This window comes from Silurus meridionalis, chromosome 19 (genome assembly GCF_014805685.1).
Source record: "Silurus meridionalis isolate SWU-2019-XX chromosome 19, ASM1480568v1, whole genome shotgun sequence".
Taxonomy (NCBI): Eukaryota; Metazoa; Chordata; class Actinopteri; order Siluriformes; family Siluridae; genus Silurus; species Silurus meridionalis.
The window spans coordinates 13472544-13491005 of NC_060902.1; the positions used below are offsets into that span (position 1 = coordinate 13472544).

Here is an 18462-nt window from a genome sequence, read left to right on the forward strand (position 1 = left end):
AAGACTAGGGATTTGTGGCCCTGTGTAGTAAACAGGGCAAAGAATGAGGTGCAATTAAGTCACAGGTTGCTGTAGATCTGAGTTAGGCATTTAAAGAGTTAAAGGTCTGTTTTGTATAAAATAACTAGTTGAGTCACCCAAGAGCTGTGGGCTGTGAAAGGCTGAGAGTCCTAAAAAAACCCTAAATAGTATGATTATCATTTATTTAGCAATACAATTATCATTCGTATATTAACACTATTAATTGCTTTCTTGGTGTCTTGTTTAACCTGGAGCTGTAAAAACAATAGGCATTTTTCATTAGATTGCATTGAGCTTGTGTCAGTGATCCCTTTTTTTGCTTTCCCTTTGGTCTTACTAAATCTAAAATGTGGTGTAAAAAAATTCCCTCATGGTTTGCATGTTGGGAAAAAAAGATCTTGTTTCTAGATCAGTTGTGGTTTGTACAATGTGGATTCCTTGGTCAAGGCCTAGCTCCTCTCGCCGTGTCCGTAACCCAGCTTTGGCTGAACAAAAGACACTTAGCCAGGAAGCGTTTTGGCCAATCAGATGCCACCTTCCAGTTTGCCAACGAGCATTGTCCAATCACAGCACGCTTTTGGCTCGGCTGCCTCGGAGTGCCGAGGCTGTGCTTATGCAGTGAGAGAGGGCTGAGGGCTGTCCTCCATGTTTTAATAAGCACTGACATTACACACAAGTCTTTTCTAAGCCATGCATCCACAGAGGTAAGTTTGCTTTCTATGCTTTCACTTTCTGTTTTAGCAAACCTGCCTATGTTGTATAAATTGTTAACACAGAAATATATTGTTTTTTATTCTGGTGGGGGAGGGGGGAATCCTATTCCTAACAGCACAGAGCTGAATCCTGACAGGAACAGGGCTCAACTGCAATGTGTTTCATTTTCTGTGTATGTATGTGTATGTGTGTGTGTGTGTGTGGGTCTGCTGTTTTTAACCCCTTGTTAAGCTATGAGTGTACGCAGGACAAGAATGGACCTCTGTGCTTTCTCTCAGCTCTAACACTGATCAAGCATGGAGAGGAATACAGGAGTGGCATAGGCCCAGGCTCTCAAAATGGAAGGCCCTGTATGTGTAAGGGGAAACCCAGGCTGCAGAATGGCTTGCAATATACATCTGCAGATTATTGCTGATCCAGTCTTTTGTTTTAGTAATAGAAAAAGAAGAGCAGTGGTTTGCTTTGAGGGGGAGTGAATCATCTGACAACAGAAGTGAAAACCGCCTATATTCAACACACTAGTGTATGGACTTGTTTTTTTCTGTACTGTGCATTGATGGCACTGTGACAATGTTTTTGTTAAGCCTGGAAAGGAGTTGGCAGCCATTTCAGGTAGCTTCCCTTTTTCACCTAAAGTAGTGTAAGGGCATGGTCCTGCATACTTCACACACTCAGTGAAGCTGGCTTTTTTTGCACACAAATGCTATTATTGGGCTCAATTTGAATGGTTAGGTAAAGGCATCTTATGTGTCATAAATGAAAGATATATTTCATTCACAATGCGTCACAATATATTGTGTCTGGACTTTGGAATCAGCTAGGGGTGCAAAATACGTTAACTGGTTATCACTATCAGACTTTTTACTTCTGACAGCTGAGGCTGCAACCTGCCATGGAATATGTAATGTTTAGTTGTGTGCTGAGGTCTTTTTGATCACTCAGAGCAGCTGAACAGCATGTTTCAATGAATCATGGCATTCATGAGATTTAAAATCACATGAGCAGCATGTCTTTTATATACGGCTAATAATATTGTAATGTCTAGAGATTACAGTGGATTTTGTCCACATTCTGGAGCTTCGCTTTCAACAATAATTTGTAATATATTGTATGATTATATGAGAATGTTTGAAATCATTTAAGCTTCTCTCATCTCATACTGAAATAATGTGAGTCTGGATTCATGTTCTTCAAGACCAAAATCCTGGCTTGAGCCTTTTGCATTCGATCCACAGATGGTGGATCATTTCACAATCGTTTCAGTTGTTTGATAATGGCAACAATTGCTATGACTGATAAAAGCCTTCTGAATAAATCTGACTTATCGTCTGATCTTACCTGATTAAAGACTGTGTTTGTGTAGATGTCGGATAATCTCAAATGTAAACAAGCAGTTGATTAATTGCTAGATTAATCGAGGTTATTCACAGTTGTTCACTGGACTTTGTTAGTGGTCCATTTAATTGACCCACTGTCTACAGTGACAGCTCGATATGTTGAAGAAAGATAATTACTATATACAGTACTGATTGGGCTGTTCTGATTATTTGACAAAATCAGTAATGTCATTTATAAAATATCAATAAAAATGTTTATATTTGATGCCTGGTTGCCTTTACTTACAACTCAGATACTTTACAATTGGACACTTTGTACCAACAATTCTGTTGCGTTACAAAAAAGTAAAATATCATGCCCAGTAGAAGAGATAATACTGCAAAGTCTGCCTAGATTCTTTTCAGATGTTTGGCCTCATATAAGGAATTTAGTGCTAATTTAACACAGCTGTTTCCCAGCCTATGATTATGTATTAACCTTGAGGGTACAAATAAAGTGGTTTACAGTCATGTGGCTCATTTGAAGCCCCTGGCATCCCATTAAATAATATCTAATACTAAAGTTTTGGCATTTGCTAGTGGTTTCTATTGTATGTACAGTATATGCGGTATATTAGACAGCAAGTGAACAGTCAGGTCTCGAAGTTGATGTGTTGGAAGCAGGTTAAATGAGCAAGCATATGGAACCAAATCGCCTTCACAAGGGCTAGACGACAGACTTTTCCCAAAACAGCAAGTCTTGTTGGGAAATGTTTTGCTGGGAAACATTGGTTCCTAGCTTTCACATGGATTATAATGTGACGTGTACTACATACCTAAACACTGCAGACCAAATACAACCCTTTATGGCAAAGGTATTACCTAATGAAAGTGGACTCTTTCAGCAGGATAATGCGACCTGCCACATGGCAAAAATGATTCGGAGGAACATGACAAGAGTTTAACTTTGAATTGAACCTCCAACTTGAACCAGATGTCAACCCAGTGAGGCATCTCTGGGATATGCTGGAACACACAAGTTTAGCTGGAGTAACAATCCATGAAGCAACTTACAGGACTTAAAAGACTTTGTGCTAGGTACCAAAGCACACCTTCAGTGGTCTTATGTAGTCCATACCTCAATGAGTCTGAGCTGTTTTGTTTACACAAAGGTGGTTTTAATGTGATGGCTAATCAGTACATAGCCTTACTACATAAGTATAACTAATATTGAAAAAGCTTGCAGTCTGACCAGAACTGTGTAGGCAAATCAGATTGCTAACCGATTGACAGTAACGTCTTCTCGGTGACCTAAAAACACTTCATAACCGGTTATAGAGCTAAATAAACTGTGTAAAAACGACTGAGTGGAGTTTCCCTATTGTTTGCGTCTTGAGTCATTGCATAGTATGTTGATTATTTTGTTCATATTGAAAAATAAAAACATAATAAATGGACCACATTTGCAATAGATACAGAATGTATGTGAACTATAGACGTATGTGAAACATTTCGCAAGGTTTTTTCTCCATTGCCTTCAATGTAAAAAAATTTGATTGACATTTTATTTGATACGCTTTGTTCCTTTTTTTTTTCTTCAAGTATTATTCAGAAACCACTTGTAATTCGTTCATTTTACCATTTCTATTGAAGCGAATAAAGTTGACGAGTAAATGAAAATGAGAAAATCTACAGTGGTGACATTTATATAGATACCAGCTGGTATGTTTGTTAGTGTATTTATGTACACTGAGTATTTTCTAAGAACAACTGTTTCCTCTTTGGCAGGTTACATTTTCCTTTTGGTTCTTTGTTTCTATGGTGAATGTGGGAGTGTGTCTGTGTGTGTGTGTGTGTTGCATGTGTAAGGCCCTCACTGCATTCTTGCAGGCTGCTCTGCTGGCAAAGCTTGGTTTCTCACAGTTGCCACAGAAAGCTCTAGAAAATGGTTGCCTGTCACCGCTCTTAGCAATTAGACACGGCAGAGGGAAAGCAGGCAAATCTGAAGATTTGTCCTAGCTCAACAGAAAACATATACATGTCAAGTGAATGCTTAAAGAAGAAGTGGATTGTGATTCGGAGTGTGTTTTGATGGCGGATGGCAGCAGCAGCCCTCCCTGCATTGCAGCAGTGGATCAGAGCAGAGCGGAGAGAGCAGGGAGAGCCAGCGTGCCACACAGCACCGAGCGCCCAATCACGCGCCTCCGTGTGGCTCTCAAACCAATCGGCAGCCCACAGCTGAGGTTAAAGATTGACAATTGCACCGAGAGCGGCAGGGAGAGAGAGCAAGGCCCTTCTGGAAAATTCTGCACCCATCTTTGTCTCATCCCTTACCAGCTATTATAATTGAAGGGAAAAAAACAATATTAAAAACAAAGGCCCTGCCTGAAGAACCCGTGCAGTGTGCACGTAAAGAAAAATAAGGTATGCCATTAATATGCATCAATTGTTTAACTTAATGCGACGGTTATTGCGGTGTCAGTTTTTCGACGAGAAAGATGATTACATGTGTGTGTCATGCTGCCTTGCTGTGTGAAGGTTTTGTGCCAGGTGAATCGGTGCTATTGATTGTGCGAAGGGGGAAATGGCTGTTGCTGAGGATGGATGGTGCATGTAGGGTGGACGAGAGAAGGAGGCCAAGATGGCAAGTGCACAGCCTCTGCAAATCTGGTCTTGTCTGTGTGTGTGTGTGTGTGTGTGTGTGTGTGTGTGTGTGTGTATTTTTTTTTCCTTCCCCCAGAAATGCAGAGGGGGAGAAAAAAACAAGAATTATGCCAGCACTATGAAGCAAATATATTGCTGTCTCAGCAGGAAGATGGTTTTCCTGAAACAGGAATATCCCTATATTATATCATATTGTTAACTATAAGAATTTTATATTCAAAATGTAAGTCACAGGGTGAAAATATGCAGAAATAGGCGTTGCATCTTTTTTCTTTTTTAATATTTAGTCCGGATGAGCACGGATGAGTTGATGGAAAGATCAGGGCATGGTGTGGAATGGGAAAACAGCATTGCACAAGTGTCATTTTATACCATTGGAAGTTGTAGTAACAACACCATTATTATTATTATTATTATTATTACGGTTCAAACTATCACATTACCCTGTATAGTAATACTATGGCTTGCTACATACTTTCATGTATAAGGCCTTCGTATCGTTTACATGTTTTACAAAAACATATTTGCTCATGTGATTGTGATTTTTACACGATTGAAGACCGATTCAATGTTACATAAACTACCTTTGTGTTTCTCAAGCTGTCCGTGCGATTAGGCCGTGTGTTGGTGGTGTTTTGGATTGAGGGAAGGAAATATCATCCCCACACTCTGGATACATTATTTATTTTGCAGAGGCAATCATTTCCTCCATTGTCCACTGTCTGTTTAGCTTCTACACTGATATATTTGTATTATGTTTAGTTAAATTTGCTCACTTTAAGTGCAAAGTGAGTGCAAGTCCACATGAAAACATATAAAACATGGCTCTTGGATATTTCGCTACAGTGTCCGAGGTATGACCTCTCCGATCTCATTCGTAAAAACTCACGGTTTCGTATGGCATTTGTCTACGGTTGGGTTCATAAGTTTACAGTCATTTAAACACTTTCTTGTCTATTGTAGCACATTTGAATTTTTCGTTTTGAACCTGATAGCAGCATGCATTTCGTCAGTGTTTGTCCGTGGACTGCAAACCTCTCTTGTTTTGAAAAGCCTCCTGCGGTCACATTAAGAGGGACTCTTGGCTTCTGTCAAAGAAGCTCTTTCACTGAAAACCTCTCTCTCTTCTACACTCAAAGCAGCAGAAATAATAAACAGGAGAAGATGAAATTCAATGAGACTATTTGGTTGCATCAAAGCTTCTGCAAGCTGTCCAACCACCCCTACTTTTATGCAACCTGTTCACCATTGATAAATGTTAAATAGTTCTGACATGTTTCTCTGAATGCGCGTTTTATTATAATCAGGAATGAGTACAAGTGCTTTTTTTTGGTTACATGCTGAAACCAATGCTATTATAGAAAAAAAGTAATCTACTTAGTATTCAATAATCCGTCGTGTCATGGAACGTTTTATTTAGCTCTGCTCATTTTAGTTGCTGCTAGCAATGAGGCACTTGCACTATTTGGTGCAAGGTGCCGTGAATTGCACTTCGACTCACAAGCAAATTGTAGACCCTGGGGAACAGAAGCGTTCATGTCTAAGTGCAGAGCGCTCTCGGAAATCAAGTGCTCTCATATGTGACATTTTCTCTGTACGCCCACACCCCGATAACATCTTAGGAATAGACATATTTCTAATTTATGATCGTAACATCTTTCACTTGGAAACCAACACCAGTAGTTTCTTCTCCTATGAAGAATATGAAGACACACCAGGATCAAAACCTGCTGAGAGAAAAATGGCTGTGTACTTAAGATATTTAAGAAATGATGTATAGGAAATGTAAAAATACACTCTATGGACAATCATTTATGGACACCTGTATAAGATTAAGATATTGGACAACCCATTCCACGTTTAGGCTCTATTTTCTGTTATAATACCCTCCACTCTTTCGGGAGGATGTTCCACTAGATTTTGGAGTGTGCCTGGGGAGATTCGAGGTCATTCAGCAACAAGGGTGTTAGTAAAGTCAGGTACTGATATAGGGTGAGGAGGCCTGGGGTTCACTTAGTGTATCATTTCTTCCCAAAGGTGTTCAATAAGGTTGAGTTTAAAGCTCTATAGCAGGCAGCTCAAGATCTTCCACTCCAACATAACTTCATGAAGCATTCTTTGTGCAGATTGTCATACCGAAACAGGTCTGGGTCTTTGAAGGGAAAATTGAATGCTACCACATCCGAATAAATCCTAAACAATTGAGTACCTCCGACTTTGTGATAACAGTTTGGGGAAGAACTCCACATAGCTGAAAAAGTGAGGTGTCAATACTTTTGTCCATATAGTGTATTCCATAATATTGTGGGAAACTAGAGGTCTTGAGAACGCACTCACCTGAGAAAGCTGGCATGAATTGAACTTCCTCGATTGCTTAGATTCTGATGAGTAGAAATGTTTTAGGAAACATCTATAAGCAAACTTGATTTGTGTGTGTGTATGGCAGTTTAGCAGAAGAGGAGGTAAAGACAGAGTCAGATGTAATTGAAGGGATGGAAATTGCTACACGATCCAAAGGTATGAATAGCTTAACATCTTGAAGTTATTATTTTTAATACTCACAGCACACCAGCAGACCTGCATCGTGTCTAATTGTCTGAGTTTCCCTTTATGCAGTGACCGATCCAGGGTCAGCGGAGCGCACGGCCCCAAAGCGCAAAGCAACCAGCCCACCGCATTCATCCAACGGACACTCTCCTTCTGAAGCTTCTCCTAGCCCGGTCAAGAAGAAGAAAAAACCGGGAGCCGTCAACAGCAGTAAAGATCAGGTTCACTACTTTCTTAGTCACTTCTTAAACCCCAACAGTAGTTACTTACCTTTGCTTTTACAATCCTTTTTTTAACAATAATCCTGACATCAAGTGATATTGATTGGCCTATTATTATCCTACTGCGGTTCCTTTATCGCCATGTCAGACCTCTGTGACTTGATTTTCATTCTGAAAATTTTAATAATAATAATAATAATAACGTAGTCAGAGCGTGCTTGTAAAATCATTACATATTTAACAGTGTTACTTTTTACTTCTCTACTACTTATTTTAATCTTGGTTGCTGTATTTTGAAGTGGCAGCTAAATTCCTTGGTCCACTCAAATAAGATCATTGCTCTCAATGTATTCTATCTGACTGAGGAATGCATTTGTAGCTTTTTTTTTATAATGATCAAGCAAAGCATGCAGTTTTGGCACTATACAGCAAACAAGGTCAACTATTATTTTCGCTGCTGTGTGCAAAAAAGTACTTTCCACTACAATGTAAAGGAATGTTTCGGTAATTTGTCTTAGACTAAGGAAAAAAAAAAGGAATAAACCATATAATAAAATGTAAAGTTTTGTGAGCTTGACATGCCCCTCCACATTGTTTTGATAGAAATCCTTCAGTTATATATGTAACTGACATTAGCTTGAAGCTTTAACTGTATTGCATTAATTGGAAAAAAATATTCGCCCCCTGCTTTTGCTCTGCAAACAATAGGTGGTAGCTTGGTAGATCAGACTGCTTATTAAATGAACTTGTTATTAAAAAATGTGTGTACAGATCTACAGGGCACATTATTTAGACGATAAGACTTTGTGCTTTTTAAAAGAATTTTTGCATGGAAAAAAAATTCATGTAACAATCACAGACAATCAATGCAAGTGTATAGAGATTGTGTGCTTTAGAACAGTGGCTTCATTCGTGTGGCCTCTGTCATCTGTCCAGCTCTTTAATATATACATCTGCGGTGTTACCTCTGTGTGTCATGAGCTGCAGTGTCTTTATTTTGAAACCCCCGCTCTCTTGTTTTTCTCGCCTGCGTTCCAGTCCGAACTAAGACATGGTCCCTTTTACTATGTGAAGCAGCCCGCACTCACCACAGACCCTGTTGATGTTGTACCACAGGACGGCAGGAACGACTTCTATTGCTGGGTGTGCCACCGCGAGGGCCAGGTGCTCTGCTGTGAGCTCTGCCCACGTGTCTACCATGCCAAGTGTCTCAAACTAGCTGCTGAGCCTGAAGGCGACTGGTTCTGTCCTGAGTGTGAGGTACTGACACGCACTAATGCTGCCACCAGAACGCGAGATCAAATATTCACACTGTTGTTACGTCTTTACAGGCACATTGTGAATTGTAAATATTGAAAGCGTTGAGCAACGCGGTTTCAAATGTTAGCAAAATCGCAGAAAATGATGCATATCACAAATACGGTTCATGTATAAATAAAAGTTACAAACGTCAAAGATAATAGACAAGGATGTCTCTCCAGCAAGATAACAATCCAGCAACAATGTAAGTGTTATAAATGTGTGTGAGAATGACAGTGCACAAATCTTTTTTAGTCATTGTGTGGTGCGTTTTGTAAAAGAAATCTGCTCTTGCGGAAAGCAGCAGAAAGGTAAGGTGCACTCCAAGGATCCTTCCACCTAGTGAAAAGCTGCTGGAGTCAAGAGTGAATTGGAATCAAGCCGCTTCAAATGTATCCATTTTTACTCGAAGCGAGGGATGCACTATTATTACTCTCGCCTCTCAGTTAGCATTAGCCAATCATAGATCTCTGTGAGCTAAAGTATGTGGAAGAGGGCAGACAGTGCTACCTTCTGAGAGTGTTTTGAAAAATGCCAGTCTTGGAAGAAGTATCCGCTAGCCTTCGTCCTCCACAGTTAATAGATTTAATCTGAGAGCGAAAAGGATTGAGCGAGTGTAAATGGACCAGTGGCTTTGCAGCGTTTAGAACGAACGCACATTACGTGTCCCTGTTTATTAATAATAGATACGATCATAATAGATTATGATCATCTTTACTGTCCAGTCATTTTCATGCCTACAGTCACACGGCATCAACAATCTTAATTCTTTAGAGTCGTAAATTACGTCTATGAGGCATGGCGGGAACAGATTTTATCAGGATTTAATCACGCATTTAAAACGTGCTCAGAAACTGTAGTCTTGGGTTTTCGTTGTTTCCCTAGGAGTAAAGCACGGGTTCCTAAAGCAAAAATGCCTCTGGCCTCATACGTTAATTTACTAATCGTAGATTACGATCTCAACCACAGTCTGTCTTCTAATAATTATTCTTTTTACTTTTTAAAATAAAGGGTTGGTTTTTCAGAGTTGGTGGTAAATTCATAAGCTATAGCTGCATATTATAACACTATATTAAAAGGGGCTTTTAAAAAATATTGGTAACATAAAAACTTATATGAATGCATTTAAAAGGTGAGCTGGTAATGTAATCTATGCAATATAATAATTACATTTTATAAATAATTTTTCTTTATTCTTTTTTAGAAAATAACAGTTGCAGAGTGCATTGAAACCCAGAGCAAAGCAATGACCATGCTCACACTGGACCAGCTGTCCTACCTTCTTAAGTTTGCCCTGCAGAAAATGAAACAGCCTGGTGTAAGTGCTCACAGACCAGTTACAACTGTGGAAAAGTACTAATGCTATGTGTTTTTCCAAAAGAAATGACTATATATACTGTTTTCTGCACGAGTTACATGAGTTAGGAGTCCTTCTGCACAAGCTAATTCATATAAATGAGGAAAGTGAATATTTCACTCTCTGTGTCTCTCTGTTTATTTTACTTATTTCTCGTCTTCTCTCTTCAGACAGAACCGTTTCAGAAGCCAGTGTGTCTTGAGCAGCATCCTGATTACGCAGAGTATATTTTTCATCCCATGGATCTCTGTACGCTAGAAAAGGTAAATGAGAAACTTTCAAAAACTCATCTATTAAAACCTAATATGGTGTTTGATTATTTAGATGTTTGAGGATTTTTTATTTCTATTTAGAATATCAAAAAGAAAATGTACGGCTCTACTGAAGCGTTCCTGGCGGACGTGAAGTGGATTTTGCACAACTGCATTATTTACAATGGAGGTTGGACATCGGACATGTCAGGACTACATATATGATTGTTTTGTTGTCAGTGTTTTTTAAAGAATTTTTTCCATATTTTTCTAGGAAACCATAAGCTCACCACAACAGCTAAAGTGATCATAAAAATCTGTGAACATGAAGTGAGTAAAACAGGATTTAAACGTTTAAGATAGACCTTACATGGACTATGCAAAATTTGGGGACAGCTTTATCATTTTCTCTTTTTCAGATGAATGAAATTGAGGTCTGTCCAGAATGCTATCTTTCAGCCTGCCAGAAGAGGGACAACTGGTTTTGTGAGCCATGTGTAAGTAGTTACTATAGAAATATTTAATTATTAATGTATTTAACACTAGCGAAATGTTTTGCGGATTTAAAAACATTCACATTAAAGTTTCTTTATTTGACCGCCTATTTATTTTAGAGTAACCCTCATCCACTAGTGTGGGCCAAACTTAAGGGCTTTCCATTCTGGCCTGCCAAAGCTCTACGAGACAAAGATGGACAAGTAGATGCTCGATTCTTTGGACAGCATGACAGGTATGGAGTTCTGCCCCTGCATCAGGCTTATTTTTATATGTAGTGTGTTCTAGTCATTTATGCTATACTTTTTTTCAGGGCCTGGGTCCCAATCAATAATTGCTACCTCATGTCAAAAGAGATCCCTTTCTCCGTAAAAAAGACCAAAAGCATCTTCAACAGTGCCATGCAGGAGATGGAGGTCTATGTGGAGAACATTCGGAAAAAATTTGCCGTCTTCAATTATGCCCCGTTCCGCACACCCTACACGCCCGACAACCAGTTCCAAATGCTACTCGACCCAGCAAACCCTGGCGCTGGCTCGGTCAAACCGGAAAAACAGGAGAAGATCAAGTTCAGCTTTGATATGACAGCATCCCACGTAGGAAAGGGCATGGTGTCGGCCGGGATCGGTGGTGGAGGGACGACTGGTAGGAGGATCACTGTGCCGGACATACCACGGTCCCCAATGAGCACTAACTCTTCTGCCCATACCGGCTCTGATGGCGAGCAGGAGGGTGGAGAAAAGAGCCAGACCAGAGCTCTACTGCAACACCACAGCACAGGAGAAGAGTCTCTCGACAGCACAGGTAGTAGTGTGATGCAGCAGTGCCATTGCACTCCATACATGAACATATCTTATTTTACATTTTAATCTAGGATTATCTTTGAAATATTTCAACGGTTGCTTGACAGCATTCTTAGATTTTAATTGAGAAATAAATGCAAGCATTGGTTGCCAAAATTTCTAAGTGTAGTAGTCCTTATATAAATGCATCCAAATTAAGCAGCCCGTTGGTGTGTACAGCGTCCCCTGCTGCTCCGCGAGTCGGTCCTGCGGGCAGTGCAATGGACAGCCCTAAACCATTCCATTCTACAGTCCCAAACACACCCCTTAAACAGGAAAAGACCCCTGTTACAGGCAGCATCTTAAACCTTAACCTCGGTAAGCTTTTCCTCCACTAATTAAGGCTGTATTCAGTTAACAGTTTCAGTATAAATACAAGTAAACTTAATAATGTCATGCTTTATTAAGCTTGTGCTGATCCCCATATGTGTCATATATCTTGTGTGTCTGGATCTCGTTTTAGACCGTAGTAAGGCTGAGATGGACCTAAAGGAACTGAGTGAGACTGTACAGCAGCAGCAGGGTGCTCAGGCCTCACTCACTTCTCCTAAAAGACAGATCAAAAGCCGCTTCCAGCTCAACCTTGACAAGACCATTGAGAGCTGCAAAGCCCAGCTGGGTGAGCTTATTGTTAATAAATGAATGTGGAAGTAAGTCATCATAAGATTGTAATAAATAAATAATAAAATCTGATAAATAAGAATAAATAAGGGGTCCTCAAACACCGGGTTGCTAACTGGTACTGGGCCATGGAGCATTTGGTACCAGACAGGACAGAAAAAAAAAAGTTTATTGACATTCGTGAGAGTGTTTTATTAAAAAAACTAACAAACCCCCCCCCACTTCTTTCACCTGTGCCAATTTCCTGACTTAAGTTTTTTTTTGTTGTTTATAAATGAAGCTCTCACTTAATTGCATTATTGTAAGTAACATTTCCCTCAAATATGTAAAAATTATCATATGTATGCAAAAAAAAGGGGTCTGCTGAAATTAATAATATCAATAATTTCAATTAAATACAATTATTTGAATTCTAAAAGTACAAGAACAAATCTTATGCTTTGAAGTTTAACAAAAAAACATTCACACAGATTTTTGTAATTGCAAGTGAATTTGTGTTTCTTTTAAACGATATAAGAAAATATATTATATATAACCTTTAATTAAGTTAGCATGATGTCACAGATTATACAAACCAGCTTACATGCCGTACATCTTCCTGATAGCAACAGTAGAAACTAGTTAGATAAATACAACATAAAGAGAGCAGGAAATTTGAAGGAAACATTGAAACATTGGAAGTGAACCTCTGGGTTGTTTTTTGTCCATTGTTCTTGGACAGACAACTTAAACCATTTTGTTACCTTCAGAAAAAGTAGCCAGTCAATTTTCTGTGTAGAAAGTCTTTTTTTTGTCCAGAATAATGTGGAAAATAGATACCATACCTAAGAAAACTTGCTATTTGTTACCTCTGCTTTGAACAGGTATAGACGATATTTCAGAGGACGTGTACAAAGATGAGGAGCACAGCGATTCGGAGGAGTCTGACAAGTCTGACTCCAGTGACAGCGAATACGCCAGTGATAATGATCAAAAACCAAAGAGCACCAAGGACTCTGCTGCTGATGATAAAACAGACAAGGAGGTATCTAAAAAGAAGCCCAAGCCACCATCACCTGCTGGTGAAGACAAGGATGCTACAGAATCCTGCAGTACATCAAGTTTATTGACCAAAAGCGAGATTGTGCAGAAAGTAGGAAGTGGTGTCTCTCAGGTTAAAGAAAAGCCCGCCATTGAGTCGGACAAAGAAGGGCCTAAACCAGCACCGGCATCTCCCAGTACAAGAGACAAGCCCAAGTTAACAGAGGAAGACAAGCACCCTGTGTCTGTCGACGTAGACTTGGACTCAGACTCAGAGCGAGAGCTGGTGATTGATTTGGGAGAAGAACCTGGAGGGAGAGAGAGGAAGAGGCGCAGGAAAGACTCGGCCGCTGTCACCGCACTCAAAGAACCCGCAGCCTCCAAAACAGAGGGTGAGCTACTGTCTGAATTGGTGTTACCAGTATCTATAGTTTGGCCATATGATTTAGATCTTTTTCAATATCTTGCTACAGCAACATATTTTAAAGACGCAGGACGTGAAAGACATTCTGATGCCTCCGAATTTCAAGCGGAATATTATGCTTTATTATACATGCATACATTTATTTCCTTAATTTCTTAGTAATAATATTTGTATCCTCCAGCTAAAGGACCTTCCGCAGGAAGTCTTGCTCCATCGCAAACCCCTTCAGCCCCCTCTTCCACCCCAGGCCTCAAAGACCCCTCGCAGTCTCCAATGGCAGTTCCTCTAAATGTAGTCACCATCCCTGCTGTCCCTAGCAGCACTGCCCTCGTCTCTTCTTCCCTGCCTAACTCTGCTCCGCCTACAGCCCTACCCTCCTCTTCCACCCCCACCAGCACAGTAAAGAAACAGCGCCCCCTGCTGCCTCGTGAAAGCGTCCCGGTGGTGCAGCGGGCCGTTGTCTGGAACCCTGGTGCCAAATTTCAGACATCCTCTCAGAAGTGGCACATGCAGAAGGTGCAGAGGCAGCAGCAGAGTCACACGCAGCCACACACACAAGCACAGTCGTTATCACAAGCACAGCAGCCGTCGTCTTCACCGTCTTCATCCAGCACTCGATATCAGACACGGCAGGCTGTCAAGGGTAGGTAGGCCATAGCTTAGACTTAGTTTGATCACGTTTAATGACCCAAAATATTCTCTGATTTACGTGACTAAGCTTAATTGTTTTTAAAAGAAAGAAAACGAATAAACGGATACACTGTTGCACCTTGAAAATCGGAAAATCCTTTGTGGTAGCAATACGCAGAACTGAGCTAAAAGTGCTGTATTTCTCATAGCTGTACAGCAGAAAGATTCTCCACACAGCACCTCGACCTCAGCTGTCACTCTGGTCACCAGCACCCCAGTGTCTGCAGCCATAATGGCAGGTGTCACAGTTAGCTCTTCATCCTCATCCTCATCCTCCTCCATGGCCGGAGATCTACAAATACCCACCACCTCTGCTGACGTGGCAGCCGATATTGCAAAATATACCAACAAAGTAAGATGTCTTCAGCTCTCTATGTAAATATCTTTTAATTTGGTTGCATATTATTTGGGGTTTTAAGCATAATTTATGTGATCTACGATGTGCAAGGTGTTTATAATGACTGAATGATTGAATTGTAGATCGATCCTTATAATACAGAGGTCACGACGTGTTATTAATGCATTATCGCGATGTCAATGATTTGTGTCGAATGATTATTTTGTGTATGGACAGATCATGGATGCAATCAAGGGACAATGACTGAAATATACAATGACCTCTCGAAGAGCACCTCAGGAAACACAATAGCTGAAGTACGAAATCTCGAAAAAATGAATAAAGTGCTCATGATGAAATGCTGTTATAGTGATTTTTGCCAATTCCTGTGACATATTTCGCCTTGCAGATCAGGCGGTTACGGATCGAAATCGAAAAGCTGCAGTGGCTCCATCAGCAGGAATTGTCAGAGATGAAACACAATTTAGGTTTGTCACTTTCAACCCATACAACACACACTGACAAATTCCACATTAGTAGAGTGCTAAAAAAAAGAAAGAAAGGAAAGCAAGGAAACCTGGAAAAATTTATTTTTTTCACATTTACTTATGTGTTGGATTCGACTTAGAGCTGACCATGGCAGAGATGCGACAGAGTCTGGAGCAAGAGCGAGAGCGCCTGGTCGCAGAAGTGAAGAAGCAAATGGAGCTGGAGAAACAGCAGGCTGTCGATGAGACCAAAAAGAAGCAGTGGTGTGCCAACTGCAAGAAAGAGGCCATTTTCTATTGCTGCTGGAACACAAGCTACTGTGATTATCCCTGCCAGCAAGCCCACTGGCCAGAGCATATGAAGTCCTGCACACAGTCTGGTGGGATAAAGAGCATTGTCACATTTTCTAATTAAATCTGATTGTCCTGAGTGTCCAGGCTTCTGATTTGTCAGATTTTTTAAATTTTTTTATTTTGTAGCAACATCGTCACAGCAAGAGCCAGACACCGAGTCAAACGCAGACGGCATCTCGAAGGTTTCGGGCCATCCCAACAACAGTCAGGACTCGCCTCGAGAGACCACGGGAGCTCCTCCAACAGACAAGGACAGCGACATGGACAAATCGAAGGACAGTGTCACAGTCAGTGTGTCCTAGCTCATGACACACCAACTACTGCAGGACTGCACTTACAACTGCACATATGTACAAAACCTAGTCGAGTTGCGTCACTACAACAAAACGTTTTCATGTTGTCGTCTTGCCAGGATCTGCTTTTAACACTTTGGGAGGCTGATTTGCTTATTTCTATCAATAACAGTTCCTTGGTCCCATCTCATTTCCTTATAGCATTAAAGACACACCCGGACCTCTTTAGCGACTTACGTTGCTTTTTTTTTTTTTTCACTTGACTTTTACTCGCATCACATTTTCCTAATTGGCTTTTTTATTTATCACTTATTAATACCCACATTATTACAGTGAAGAGTCCACGAATGACCGCTGCAGGAATTTTACACCAACCAGTAATCCTTTGGTGCTCAGTCCATGTTCGTGGGGATTTCCTACAGTAATTCAAATCCTATCCGACTTTCATCGCGTCACTCAAAAAAACGAGAAGCTGTTCTCTCCCGAATCGTCTTACGCACCAGACAGAAAACCACATTCAGAGACAAACCTCTCACCAGCTAGAGTGAAGTTATGAATCCTGAACTGGACGTATGTGGGTAAATACGGTTTAGGTGGTGAACCCTGTAGATATCCTTGATATCTTGAAGACATAAAATGATGGAGTGATTCTGTTCACTGTGTAAAGGCTCATTCTGAAGTGACAGTCATGTCATTTTACTTTTTTTTATTGCAGGTTGTCTGTTTCCTAATATAAACCGTATATAAGCTTTATATAGGGATTGGGTGTAAAAAATGTGAGATTTGGTTTTTATTTTTTAAATAGTTCACACAAATTGTAAAGACAAATATTTGTTTATATTCATATTCAATTCATCCGACTTTCTGTTTGGTACTATGAAACTCAGAAGATTACATTATATTTGATTTTCTCTATGCATCCATAACTAAAACAATTGCAGTTTGACTTGTTTATATATTAGTATTCGTGTTCCCATGTGGTGTTGTTGTTAGTATTTTTTTTTTTGTTAAAATGTATTAAATATGGCGTGGTATGATAGAAGATACCAGGCTGATTACTGTTAAAGAATCACAGGCTTTATTTTTTATTATTTAAACACTTTTGCCTTCACTCGCACTTTGAAATGTGACCATTTTTTTTATCTTTAATTACAGCTGAACAGGTTATTTTGTCCTTATCTTTTATTTTTGCATTAAAATCAGATCAGTAATAATATTTTCATCATATTCAACATTGTTCAACATTTCATTTGATCGTTATGCATCATTTTTGACTGATCATTCTGTAATAATTCTGAGTTGAATATTTTATTTTCTGCTTGGACTTTTTCCGTTTATGTTTCTGTGCGAAAAAAAAATTACATAGTGGTCCAGCAACGTTACCAAAGCTGAGGCTAGAAGGTCGGAATTTACATTGTGATGCGTTATTACAGGTCATTACAGTACAGTAACACCATTTCTGCAGCCTCCCTGATATTTACAGTGACTGTCGACTGTTCAGTACATTCTTAGCTCTTAAAAAAAGAACTGCTGTATATATTACAATCATAAAAAAAATGTTTACATATTGTACAGAAATAAAATTTGGTGGTCTTAGTGCGGGTGTTTTGGGTGTCTTTTGTGGCATGTGATACATATACTGTATGTGCTGTACATTAAATAATGCTACTTGTGAAGGATATTTTAAACATTACTGTTGGATTCTCACACTTGACTCCATATAAAGACAATATTAAACAGCAAGATGCTGCTGTGATTTTAAATTAAATAAACCTGTGCTTCATTTTGGGTTGCATTAAATGTATTTTACAGGTAAAACGTTTATGACCTCCCCTGATCTCACATTATCACCTAGTCCACAATATAGTCTGAAGCTTCTGCATGTAATGGCTGGTAGGTGGTTTTAAGCGAATTGAAAGTAATTTAATCCACGAACTCAGGGATTTGTTTGTGTGTGTGTGTGTGTGTGTGTGTATGTGTGTGTGTGTGTCACAAGAGCAGGAGGATCCTGTTCCAGGAGCACGTGTATATTTTTTAGCGCGCCTCTCTCCACACCACTAGGTGGCGGTGCTGCGTCGATTTTAAATTAATATTAATAAACTATACTGCAAATGATACATCAGTGGTAGGTTGAAAAAGCCATGCAATGACAGGAAACAGGTTGAAGGGCTGAAAACAGTTCACAATGAGACGAAAAGATTTATCATGTCACCAAACAGATTAAAACTAAAGTAATGAAAATGTGAAAAATGTAAGAAGTAGAAAGGAAAGATATTTGCGTAAGAAATTCAATGAGTGAAAGTAAAAAGTTGTCAAAAAATTATAGTGTAGTAAAGTACTGATATCAGAAAAATGTACTGTAGATTTGAAGTATTTATTATAGTACATTTGAAGTATTTTTTGTATTTCATTACTTCCCATTTCTGTCCCTGACTAAGGCCCTTTTCCCCGATCACTGAGTTTTAGGAAGAGTCTGGGTGGTTTCCAAACTGGAGGCCACTGTGCTTA

The 18462-nt window shown here is 39.7% G+C and overlaps 1 protein-coding gene across 1 annotated transcript; it reads left to right on the plus strand.

Moving 5' to 3' along the window:
- The first annotated feature begins 614 nt into the window (after nucleotides 1-614).
- LOC124402272 (protein kinase C-binding protein 1-like) lies at nucleotides 615-17550 on the plus strand. Its single transcript, XM_046875182.1, is given in 21 exon segments — nucleotides 615-725; nucleotides 7162-7232; nucleotides 7332-7483; nucleotides 8522-8743; nucleotides 9987-10100; nucleotides 10310-10402; nucleotides 10493-10580; nucleotides 10665-10720; nucleotides 10810-10887; nucleotides 11005-11120; nucleotides 11199-11689; nucleotides 11908-12045; nucleotides 12191-12346; nucleotides 13212-13760; nucleotides 13974-14435; nucleotides 14632-14834; nucleotides 15057-15069; nucleotides 15072-15136; nucleotides 15229-15307; nucleotides 15448-15687; nucleotides 15788-17550. Coding segments are annotated over 21 exon segments (3576 nt in total). The 5' UTR covers nucleotides 615-711; the 3' UTR covers nucleotides 15964-17550.
- The last annotated feature ends 912 nt before the right edge of the window (nucleotides 17551-18462 follow it).